Below are 12,598 nucleotides of genomic sequence, written 5' to 3' on the forward strand. Positions count from 1 at the left end.
GGAGTAGAGTTTAGTTGGGTTCTTTTAAAATGTTTATTCGCGCAGTTTTTTTTTTCTTTCGTGTCTTTAAAGAGTCCACCTGACAAAACATTTTAAGGTTTTTTTGTGCTAGACTAATATTTTAATAATGTGTTCTCAATTCTGTTTTAGTAACGTGATGTTTAAAAAGTAAAGTTATTTTTAAAACGGTCATATTTTATAAATAAAATGTTATACTCAGTTATGATTTAAAAATAGGCTAACTAATATGAAATTGATTAGAGTTGTATTTCGCACAACTAAACCTCAGATCCAGTTTTTAAAAATAAATTCAATCTTAAACATGTTTGACAAGTGCACAGTTTTAATAATCCCTAGTTTAGAGGTTGACCAACCAAAAGAGAAATTCTCACCACCATGCTCAATTCATTTAATACGATTTTGGAATTATATTTGTGTCGTTTCATATTTATTGCACTTGTCTCTCTCTCCCTACAGACACTGGCAAATATTCCATTAGTGCCGTAATTTACCTCTGAGATTTTGCAAGCTCGCAGATGAAATCTGGCCGTGTGAGTTGAACATATGTGCGACGTTGAAACAGATAAAGTGTGAAGTGCATTTTTGTTAATGGAGAAAGTGTGGCAAAGTTGAATGTTTTCTTTTCATTACAAGTGCTTCACATGCTCTTGGTGCATCGCTTAAAACAGGGTGCACAATGACTCGGGTACTTTGAACCCTCGTCAAACGCATAATGAGAAGCTGACGGTGTGAAATCTGACTAGACTGTAGTAAACAGCCTCCTCTGATGTGATCATTCTGTCCAATAAAGGCAAAACGGGAGAGAACTCGCTGCGTTTTCACACTGACTTCTGCTTTGTCTTTTGAAAAGTGGCGTCTGAGAGTCTGACTCTTGGAGTTACTGATTTGCAGGCTGCATGTTAAGGTAGACCATGTAAGTGATTTCCACGGGCATTGCACTAAAGGAGAACAAATCGCTGACAAAGGGGGTAGCTTTTCGATTCAATAGCGTCGTTAGGACGACCAAAAAGTATTCCTCAGATAATAAGTTCTACTTCAAAGCGTCTCCCATTCAGCTGTGACTGCTGCAGCTTTTATGAAGTCCCCCCTTTATCTCTTTGGTTATTTTTCACTGTGTTTATTTTGCACTATTCAAAGGGCACTTGTTTTAAATAAATAGAAGATCATTCTTTCTTTGAGCAAATAATAGCTCGAGGACAAAAGATGGGCAGAGCGCGCGCTTATTTCCGAATTAAACGTTAATGCGCGCGAGGGATTTCAAAGATTTGGGAACAAGAATATGAGCGATTCCGATGAAGAGCGAATTGACTGCTCTAACGTAGCATGAAACTAAAGGTCAGTGCGACTGTATCTTAATAGAGTGTTTCCAATTGAAGTGGCCTTTTTCCAGTGCCCGGTAAACACACACGCGCTTTATGAAGCGCCCTTGAACTTCACACTATTTATGGGGCGTTTCACTGACACAAAACGCTAGATTTACAATCTCAAACGACTCACCGACTTGTGTGCTTTTTTCCTTAGGGGTTAGCGTAATGTTCATTAGCATGAAAATAAAAATCAAACTTTCTTAGGAGGCGGTTATGAACTTTCTTCACACGCATTTTCCACCCGCCACATGAAGTGTCCAGGATGTGCCTGTTTGTGTTTCTGCGCTGATATAAAATGTCGAACACGCCAATTTTAAGGGACAAGACGGTTCGTGGGAGAGGTTTCTGCTTTGATGATTGACCATTTAGCGGCAGTTAGTAGTTTTTCTACCATAAATATTCAAATGGGACCCATAGAAATCCTAACGCACCGTGCAGTCTTCCGTTCTGTTGTGGAGCTCTTTGAAGTGGCGCAGTACTTGCGCTGGTCAATTCTAAGTGTATAGTCTGGGACAGGGGGCACTTTGAAACTGTTATTGTGCGTTTTAATGAAGGAAATAAGACGGGAGACTTTGTTTCATATTCTCCATACAACTTTCTTCTTATTGTCAGGCAGCTTTTATGTCTTGTATGCCCATGAATGATTCATGCACTGATGGCTTTGTGCTATTCTACTTTTCATAACGTGCACACTATTAGTTAAGTGATGGTTTCCTTTTGAAATGACACTCAATGGCCAAGGAATATTTTTATTCAGGAGAAAATCAAGAAAAAAATGTTTAGTAGAACTTTACTGTCCCAAGTTTTAGAGAAAGTTAAGCGTCACCTCTTACCGCAACAGTGTTACTCATCAGTTGAAATCATAACTAGGAAATCTGTTGAATTTAAATAAAATACGCACACTGATCAAAGAATGAATCAAGGCCCTTTTTTACTGAAAAGACCATATTTACACGTCCTGCTTTTTATTCAAGTTTTCCATATATCTATACACAAACATCACATTTCTTCACGACCTTCTTACGTTTTTTTTTTCCATCAACACCATCATGCACCTCAACAGAAAGAGTTACTACACGGTTCATGCGAAAAAATCTTCACATTATACAGCCTATTCAAGTAAGACCTTTTTTACAGAACACGATAAAAAGCATCACTTCTTTTCACCAAAATTATATTATTCTTTGGTGTATCTGTACTTCCAGACCAACATTAATACCAGCAAATAAATTACAATGTACAAAACTTGTTGAGACGCTACGAAAACATTCACAAGCATCAATACCATATACTATTTACAAATCAGTCAGGGATAGGCCTGTCAATGATACATTATTTAGGGTCTCAGTGGACATATTTCGTACTCTTCAATCAGAGTTACATTGATTTTGCATAAAATATAGGTTTAAATATTTTAAATATCACAAAAACCGTCCTGACCACAGTAATTGTATAAACTTTAACAAAGACTCCACCCATTCATTTTTTGACACTGACAATATACAAGTAAAAACTTAAAATTATTGTCACTGCAATTTTTGTCCCTTAGACATTTAACGTGTAAAACGATTTTCTATAAAAGATTTCTGTGCAACAAAGGGGTGTAATATAAAAAAACAGCCTAAACATAATTAATAAATCTTTCGAACTCATGTTATTTGATTTGAAAAAAATTTACAAGTCGATTTTCCACGTCTGATATTTCATGTGGCAAGTTACAACTGCTTATCGTATGAAACATAAATTGCATCAATGCTTTGAGCATGTTTTAAGGGCAAACTGGGGGGACAAAATCTCTCCAACCACTGACATCCATAGGTGTTCCACTTCTTCGAATTGCAACACTTGATTTTTTTTATTATTTTTTTTTTTTTATGTGGACCATTTATAATGAATGTTTTCCTTGCTGTTCACATCAGAGCATTGCCCTTGGATCTGTGTGTCTGTAAGAGTCCTCGTCGTCGGATTCCGACGTTGGCACATCGCTGGAGGGGGTGTGTAGATTGTTTGGTCCAGCACTCCCTTGGCACACGTACCATTCGTTTAGGTTGGTCACCTGAGGCGAAAGGTTCGACGAACGGTTCCTGTGGGGCTCCAGGTTTGGTGAGAGGGCATCACCGATCGTCGTGGACGAGGGATGGTAAGAGGAGCCCGTGTTGGCGGAAGGGGGCGGAGGAGACTTGCAGTGAACCTTCATGTGTTTGCGCAGAGAACTCGGGTGTGTGTACGACTTGTCACAACCCCTCACTTTACAGAAGTAAGGCTTATCACTGGTGTGGACGTGAGAGTGCTTCTTCCTGTCACTGCTGTTGGCGAATTTCCTGTCACAGCCATCAAACTCACATTTGAACGGCTTCTCACCTGGCAAAGAAGAAAAAAAACAGAGCAATTAGATATCACCCATACATATTTTACATTTTCTTGTTTACAAGAAAATATCAGCTAATGGATGATCCATTCTCAGCAAGCACTAGTAATAGATGGTGTCGTTTTGAAAATCACAACATTATCACTGTATCCCCACAGTACTTATTTTCTGCTATTACATATGGAATGTTCAGGCGCACCACATGACTTATGCAACCACTCTGTAAATGCTCCCATTTTCTCTGACTGAAGCTTGTCCAAACTCTTTTTTTATTATTATTATTTTTACTGGATTTGCAGCTGAGTCAACTACTGAAAACATTTCGGCCCGCCATATGTATCAGATTGCCTGGAGTAAAATAACTGACTCGGCTTTACAAGATATCCAAATCATATCAAAAATACATGACTCACTGTGTCATTCCATATGTGACTTTTACACATATTAAATGATGATTTAAGATACCACTATGTTACAACCATTATAAAAGTACTCTAGGTGGATTTGACACGCTAGCCTACCCATCCAGGGCGCAGTTTACGTCAGCACGTGTTGTGAGCGTAACATGAAATAGTTACATTGTAAACTGTGTATATATACAACAACTTATTAACAACTTGCAATTACAAATTGCCACGTGAGTGCATATTTTAGTAACTGGATGAAGAGCTTTATCTCTTTTAAATACCATAAGATTAAATATATAGTTTAAAATCATTTTGTTAGAATACATGAGAGAAACATCAGAAGTAGAGGCCTTCTTTGCTCTGCAAAGATATCGACATAGTTTGGTTAATCACAACGTAGTAAATGCCCCATGGCTGACCCATTCTCCTTATTTACATTAGCATGGATCTATTCAGATACTGTTTGTAACTCCCTGTGGCTTTAAAGGAAACAAACACGTGCCTATTTTACTATTTTACCTGCAGCCTAATAAAACAATTTGTTGATATTAAAACACGAAGCACTGGAATGCAACTGAAGCCTAATCTCTTCACTTCTTCTCTTTGATATAAAATTGCATGCATCAGAGAAAAAAGGCGCAAAAACACTGGTATGCTCAAAGCAGCGTACTGTCTGAAGTGCTTTTTCCATATGTACAAGCAGCAATGTACGTTGATCACTCATTGCATTTTCAAACACCAAGGGATACTTTTGCTTGGCGAATAGGCAGTGTAAACAAACAACCTCCTTAACCTTGGTTCTGTATGAATGGGGGATATTTGTGCATGAGGAGGGGGGACAAAAAGTGATTTTGTTCCCCCGTAGTAGGCTAACTAACGCTGCTACATACCAAGAACATTCGATTATCTGCCAAGTAGCGCAAACACGTTCGATAACAGACAGCTATGAAGACGCGTAAAGTTTTTTCAAAGAATTTGTTGACTTTTGACTAACCTGTGTGCGTCCTCTTGTGAATCTTGAGATTTTCCGAGCGAGCGAATACTTTGCCACAGCCTGGAAAGGGGCACGGGAACGGTTTCTCGCCCGTGTGAACGCGGATGTGATTGATGAGTTTGTACTTGGCTTTAAACGCCTTTCCCTCGCGCGGACACTCTTCCCAGAAGCAGACGTGACTGCTCTGCTCCGGTCCCCCGACGTGCTCCACCGTGACATGGTTGACGAGCTCGTGCATGGTGCTGAAAGTTTTGGAGCAGGGCTTCTTGGACGTCTGCTCCTGGTCAATCCACTTGCAGATGAGCTCTTGCTTGATGGGCTGCCGCATGTATCGCAAAAACGCCCCCGTGGCTCCGTGAGGAGCCGTGGCGAGGTTCACATTTAAGTTCATGGAGTTGTAGCTGTGCAGAGAAGAAGATCCATAGTGCTCGGGCCTGTGGCCGAAGTGCTCTGGCCTGCCGTAGATGTCCCCCGGTAGACCCAGGCGCATCTGCCCGTTGAGGGCATGGTGGTGATGGTGGTGGGCACCTGGGGCCGCTTGCTCGTGCAGTCCAGAGAAAAGTGGATGGGCACCACCTTCCGCGTGCCCATAAGCACCTGTTGGGGAAATGAACATGCCATGGTGATGAGGGGAGGAGGCGGAACTATGCTGGTCGCCAAGTGCATGCATAGCAGAGGCTGAGAGCTCTCTCCTGAGGATGAAGTCCCTGCTGGTGGTGTAGCCTGTGTGGGGGTGAGCCACGGGGAAACCAACTGTGGTCTGAGAAGACGTGAAAGATGCCGCGGTCTGGGCTTCGGGATGGCTTTGAACAGGCTGAGAGGGACTAAGTTTGAGAGCATTGGTCTGTGCCATGTGCTCGGGTCCAAATGGAGTGAGAGCCACTCCGGGGTCGTTGCCCATCTCCCCAGGGTGGAGGTGGGCATGGTGGGAGTGCGGGTGATGCCCCCCTATCCCCGGGAAGCCTGTCATATTCTGATGAGGAAGGGCTTGAGTCGATGCCAAATCCGCTAATCTTATCGCCGAATTCCTCTTGCTTAAAGGGGGCTCCATCACTACGCTGTCATGTCCACGCTCACCGCAATTGTTTTCGCCAACTACGGGCCTTCTGAAACCATTAAAATATATGTATATGGCCGTCTATAGAACTTCTTTTGTCCTGCCTCTAACTCTGCTTGCTCCTTTTCCCACTCTGTCCTCAAGCGATTGGCAGAACATACAACAGTTGGAGGACACAGTGGGGAATAGAGTTTAGAAATGGCACTGCGGGTATTGGACAGATTTCGGTGACTGGCAGTTAAGAGAACGAAGCGATTGGCTGTCTTTCAGCGCAGAGGCTCAGCGGGGTTCCGCCCCCTCACTCTCTTCATCACTGTTCACTCCAGAAAGTTGTGCTCACAAAGTTACAGGCAAATCTGTTTACCGAGACACACACACACACACACACACACACACACACACACACACACACACACGTGGAAGGATGTTGTTTTTCTCTTTGCACAAAACAGTGACACTACACACGCGGAGCATATTGTACAACACCCCCACGCACCCTTTGAATTATATTTATAAATTCAAATAAATAGATAAATAAATTGTCGAGCATTAATCCAGAAAAAGAAAAAATATTTTGTCAAATAAATCCATTTATTATGTTGACAGATGTACAGACTAAATGGGGGTAAGGGAAATAAAATTACAGAAAACATAAATACAAACACCCGCATGCTATATCAAACTTACCCATTTCTAATTATTGCAATGCATGCCTATAGGTAAAACTAAATTCTTAGATACATAAAACATTCTTGCATGTGATTTGTATTCAACCAAACAAACGATTAGACTTTACGCCCTAATAAAGAGAAATGGTAAGAGGCTACGTTCATCAAAATTCATTCTAGTAATCTGATTTAGACGAGTTCATCGCAATATAATTTTATAAACATTATCATGCATTTTTTTTAACAATTAAACGTGACATTTAAATGCAACAAATGTATTCTAATAGGTTATCTGTGCATAAAAACGCAATTTAAACAATATAGATCTTCGGTCCAGTGGGCGCTGTCTGATGATAGATTCCTGTGCAGAAAGTACATAAGAGAAGAAGCGCCCCTTGACATATATATTAGGAGGAAAAAGTCTGTCAATGATCTCCCCAAAACGCGTTCTGTGATATTAGCCTTTATAATTATATATATTTTAAAAAACTCCAAATTTTTCCCCCAAGATTTTTTTTTTCTTTCTTTTTTTTTTTAAAGAATAATATTTAGGACATTTTCACATAATTTCATCTCATGTTTGTTTGTGTGTGCTGTACGTGTGTCATGATGCACGTCCACGCCCTTTTTGAGTCCATGTTGAACTCAGCAGGAAGTGTATGCCATTGATTTAATATGTCTTAATTCAAAGACATCTTTTAAAATGCTTTAGGGCAGTTGTTACCATATTCCAAATAATTATTTCAGAAATTACCAAAGTACAGCTGAAGGTTAAACAGGCCCACCCTTATGTCTAGTAAAAAAAGAAAAAAGAAAAAAAGAAATTCTAGTAACAAATTTGAAGTAAAATGCCTTTCTAACAATACTAATATATAATAAAACATCCCGAATAAATTTGAAATTTATCAACATTATTGGGCAGACACATCTGGTAAGACTGCACACCTAAATTTATCAAACCTTAAAAAAGGCATTCATAAGATTTTTTTTATTTTTATGTACTATAAATCACGTGCATCTCTCCTCATAAGCTGCACCTGTAGTAACTGAAAGTGTTGTGATAAGCTATCATGCTTGTCAGCTTTGTCAAGGGTCTTAATTTAGAATGAATGGAACCACGATGTATGCAGGTTAATGTGACAGAAGCATTACAATCTATGCATTCTAACTGAGATTTACGACATCCCAGCGTTTACCTCTGAATTGTGTTGGACGAACAGACCGTATTCAAGAGTGTCTTTGAAAATAATTCAGTCGTATTGATTGCTGAGTAGGCTACTCTTACGATAAAAGTTAATAATGAGAATGTGATAAATAATACATGTTTAAAACAAGCGAGTGAATGTGAATTTTCATTGGCTGTTATTTATTAAACGACGAAGCGGAGAAAAGAAGGCCAGCACTTGTTTTATTACAACCTTTGAACGGTGAGGATTTCTTTATAAGTTCAAAGGGAAGCATATGTGGGCTCCATGGGTCGAAGGTCAAACAGGCTTGAAATACCCAAGGTCACTAAAAGTAACCAATAATGCGTCACCATATTGATAATGTCAAAGTTAAAAGAAATGCCTTGTCGAGCCTATCACGTTAATGGAAAGTCATAATGTATCTAACCATAGGGGTATGATCCTTCATGTATTGTAATTTAAAGGCTAGTAGGGATTTTCTACTTTTGCACACAGAGAGAAAAAGTAAGGTTAATAGTAACGCATATGTATTTTAATAATAAGCCAAAGTTGTTTTCCCCTGCGTTCGTGTGTGTTTGGTTTTTAGCCTTTTCGAACTTTTTCTCTTCCAAGCTACATGAGAAAAGAAGAACAAAAACTGCGGCTATGTGTTCCAGGCCGGCTGCACTCTCAGTCTAATTTCTCTTTCTTCTTCTCCCTGCCCATTGAAAAGGGGAAAGGTTTTTGTGGTTTTCTGGAGAAATAAAGAACTTCTTAGAGAGGTCGGCAGACGTGACTTTGAACTTGGATCAGATCCTGTGTTTCCTGTGGAGAGGGTAGAAATAGTCTTGGAAGAATGGTACATAACGTTCAAACAGCATGGCTTTGAGCTGAGGCACACAGAATTCCCAAAGTTTTATACATCCTCCGCCCTATTATTTACAGCTTAAAGCGTTCGGAGGAGAGGAAAGACAAGACAAAGTGTGTTGTGCGTTGGAACGGGACTTTATGGGACTTAGGTTCAATGAAATTGTAAGTAAACCTCCTTTAACTGAATGTTAACATTTAAATAAACGCTCGAATGCTACACGTAGGGCTTTTTCTTAGATCAGAAATGGTCCCTGGAGTGGCTTATGTACATTGGCCTGAAATGCGTAATGCAGTAACCCCATCCACATGTGCTCGGATAACTTCAGTTGAACGGTTTCCTTATTGTCAGGGAGTGTACAGTGTCGTCTACATAGGCTAGGAAAAGCTCGCGTATAGCCTATGCCTGCTCCGTAACCACAAAACACCGCTAAACTTGTAAGATTCCCTTATTTATTCACGCAGAAAGACCGGGCTCTCGGTCCATGACGTCACTGATTTTTTTTTTTAATTAAAGGTATATCATACTGTGCTTTTTTGACATGGGAATGTAATCACATCTAAAAACATTCAAATTGCATTTTGTTCTTGGGTGTGCTAAAATATTTAGGATACTCTGTGCGCATATTTAGATGTATGTGCCTAAGAATAAGTCATAGTGATAGGAAAAATGTAGATAGTAGCCTACATAGCTTACAAGAATTCTCATATTGTTGTTGTGTTTACTATGGTTCAACCCTTATGTGGAGGTTTTGTTGTAGAAGAAATAAAATTGGTACAGTGTGTTTCAGAGTAATTTAACAGCGTTTAGATGTTAGTTACTAATTAGTGCGTTTTTAATGCATTAAATCAATTAATATATTCAATGTAAAGATGATGTTGATGGCAATGACGACGGTGTATATTTTACCGACAACTCTCCTGCCTTGTTTTCATGAATCTATTTTTAGTACTTTATATCTCAATAGGCTAATGTTATTGTTATATATGAATGTTTGTTTGTTTTTGATGTGTCCATCAATTCTCAGGTAGACGTGATCACGACCTTTATTCAAATGCTACGAACTGGATGCGAACTAGTGTTTTAATTTAACATAATGTGTTGTCATACTCACATGCGTTTCGTGAAGTTTTACACGTCCACCAAACAATTATGGGTTACACTAACTCTTATGAGCCCGCGTGGCAAATGATTTAGATTTTTTAAGCGGTCTGATTAAACGCGAGTATTTTTGCTCTCCTTCTACCTATTCCCCGAAAAGGCTCTCCGAAAAGTAGGCGGTAATTGTCGGTGGAAGATGGCGATCAGCGATTAGTTGCCAAAGGAGTGCGTTCGATTGGAGGGGCACCTGGGATTGATGAGGAGCGGCGGCCAATGAGAGCGCGTCAAATGAATGACCGGGCTCCAGTTAAAGGGGGCGTAAGAGGAGGTAGTGCCAGTCCACTGAGAAAGAGGGACCCTCCGAGATAAACATAGACAAGCGAAAGAAATAAACATTCCAATTCGAGATGCTTCAAGAACAAGGAAGACTCAGTAAGATAATAACTCGCATTTTCGTGTAATCCGAAAATAACGACATCGACTCAGTTTGAAAGGAAAAGCGCAAAGGAATCTTTTCATTTCGCTGCATTGGGGATTTTGAGTAACAAGTTATCCACAAGAAAAATATAGCCCAACTTAATACGCAAAGCTTTTTTCCTATGAGCGGATCGAACTTCATCGCCTCATGTCGTGTTCGCAGATCTGGAAGTTAATATTCCTGTAGCGCATTCGATTTTTATTTTGTTACATGTTTTGTTGAAGCGCCGTGCATAGACTGCTTGAAAGCGAATTGGTTTTGCTCAACGAAAAGCATGTTACTGGACGCTGGGCATCAGTTCCCTGGTTTGGGAGTGGGCACCTTTGCCAGGCATCATCACTCCTCCAGTGAGATGCAGGACAGAGACTTGAGTTTAGCGCAGAACAGCTTCGTCGACTCGGCTCACATGGGCGCATTCAAACTGAACCACGATCTCTCGCCCGGACAGAGTTCTGCATTCACGAGCCAAGCGCCCGGTTACCCTGCCGCGGCTTTGGGCGCGCACGCGGCTCATGTCACATCATACGCGAGCTCGCCGTTTAACTCCACGCGGGACTTTCTCTTTCGCAGCCGTGGATTCGGGGAATCATCACCGGCGGGAGGCCAGCACGCACTCTTCGGCCCCACTGCCGGCTCGCTCCATCACTCTCACACAGACAGCCAAGGCCACATTCTGTTCCCTGGCATCCACGAGCAGCATGGATCTCACGGCTCCCCAAACGTGCTCAACGGGCAGATGCGACTCGGACTACCGGGGGAGGTTTTCGGGCGGTCAGACCAGTACCACCAGGTCTCCAGCCCTAGGACCGACCCTTACTCAGCCGCTCAGCTGCACAACCAGTACGGCTCCATGAATATGAACATGGGGATGAATATGGCAGCGCATCACCATCACCCCGGTGCCTTCTTTCGCTACATGAGGCAGCAGTGTATTAAACAAGAGCTCATCTGTAAGTGGATCGATCAGGAGCAGCTCAGCAATCCGAAGAAGAGTTGCAATAAAACTTTCAGCACCATGCATGAGCTGGTCACCCACGTCTCGGTCGAACACGTTGGAGGACCCGAACAGAGCAACCACATCTGCTTTTGGGAAGAGTGTCCCCGGGAAAGCAAGCCTTTTAAAGCCAAATATAAACTGGTCAATCACATACGCGTGCATACGGGAGAAAAACCTTTCCCCTGCCCGTTCCCTGGATGTGGCAAAGTCTTCGCAAGATCAGAAAACCTGAAGATTCACAAGAGAACGCACACAGGTAATTATGTCATTTGTTTCTGCTAGCGCTTGTCACATTCATATCTGTAAGTCTTGCATTTGTTTTGGAGCTACAATGGGCTATTTTATAAACCCCCAAAATAGTATCGCAAATAGTGGTTCTTACAAAAATAATCTGATTATGGTAGGTTGGTGTAATTTTAGACTTTGCTAGCGCATACTTTGTTTGACGCTTAAAGTAGATTTAGGTCTTTAAAAGAAAACGGATGCTTGTAAGCACACATACGCTTCGTGTAAGTGAACGCGGCTGAAAACGATTATGCCTGGTCTCGTACCGGGTAAATGCGATGTTTTGCAACAATGTGCTGAATTATGTAAGCGACTGTCGAGGGTTTGTGGTTCATAAACTTTAAACGGGTCAAAGGCGACTCGAGGGCTCATCGCGTGCGCAGAGCAGCCGTAAATCTCTCCAACCGGTTTAATGTTTGCGTGGACCAATGCTCGAGCACTCGGGTGACTACGTCAGGATTTTGAATTTACTCCAGTTTGTGCATGTTTTTGGCCACGAAACGGGCTCTTTTAATTGTTGTTAAAATTAGAAACTATGTATATGCACACTAACAGTGATGCGCTTTATAAACCATTAAAAACAATGATTAAACAATGTAAATGCAGAGCATACAGCTACTCTTATACGCATGCAAGTACACATGAATTACAAATTGAATACAGACCATTATCAACACAAAAAGGACGACATAAAAATAAGAATATATTTCCTACTTTAGGAATGGGCGATATGTGGGCCTATTGTTATTCTTTCCATTGCATTGACAGTCTATGTGTTAGGCAGGCCATTACCAGGGTTGCACATTTGAGCAATTTCCTCT

General features: G+C 41.1%; 2 protein-coding genes across 2 annotated transcripts; one reads left to right on the top strand and one right to left on the bottom strand.

The window, feature by feature from the left end:
* Window positions 1–2,302: 2,302 nt before the first annotated feature.
* Window positions 2,303–6,372, bottom strand: zic5 (zic family member 5 (odd-paired homolog, Drosophila)). Its single transcript, XM_073845241.1, has 2 exons — window positions 5,158–6,372; window positions 2,303–3,749 (listed from the first exon to the last, which is right to left on the bottom strand). Exons 1-2 carry the CDS (start codon window positions 6,206–6,208, stop codon window positions 3,304–3,306), a joined length of 1,497 nt encoding a protein of 498 aa, XP_073701342.1. The 5' UTR covers window positions 6,209–6,372; the 3' UTR covers window positions 2,303–3,303.
* A 2,554-nt stretch (window positions 6,373–8,926) lies between these two features.
* zic2a (zic family member 2 (odd-paired homolog, Drosophila), a) lies at window positions 8,927–12,592 on the top strand. Its single transcript, XM_073845245.1, has 2 exons — window positions 8,927–9,080; window positions 10,178–12,592. Exon 2 carries the CDS (start codon window positions 10,770–10,772, stop codon window positions 11,772–11,774), a length of 1,005 nt encoding a protein of 334 aa, XP_073701346.1. The 5' UTR covers window positions 8,927–9,080; window positions 10,178–10,769; the 3' UTR covers window positions 11,775–12,592.
* The last annotated feature ends 6 nt before the right edge of the window (window positions 12,593–12,598 follow it).

This window comes from Garra rufa, chromosome 8 (genome assembly GCF_049309525.1).
Source record: "Garra rufa chromosome 8, GarRuf1.0, whole genome shotgun sequence".
Taxonomy (NCBI): Eukaryota; Metazoa; Chordata; class Actinopteri; order Cypriniformes; family Cyprinidae; genus Garra; species Garra rufa.

Bases quoted from the DNA above. Each gene is read 5' to 3' on its own strand.
- zic2a (XM_073845245.1), top strand. From the start codon at position 10,770: ATGTTACTGGACGCTGGGCATCAGTTCCCTGGTTTGGGAGTGGGCACC.
- zic5 (XM_073845241.1), bottom strand. From the start codon at position 6,208: ATGGAGCCCCCTTTAAGCAAGAGGAATTCGGCGATAAGATTAGCGGAT. The intron at 3,750-5,157 runs GTTAGTCAAAAG...CTTCTTTGCCAG, and splicing joins TCACAAGAGGACGCACACAG to GTGAGAAGCCGTTCAAATGT.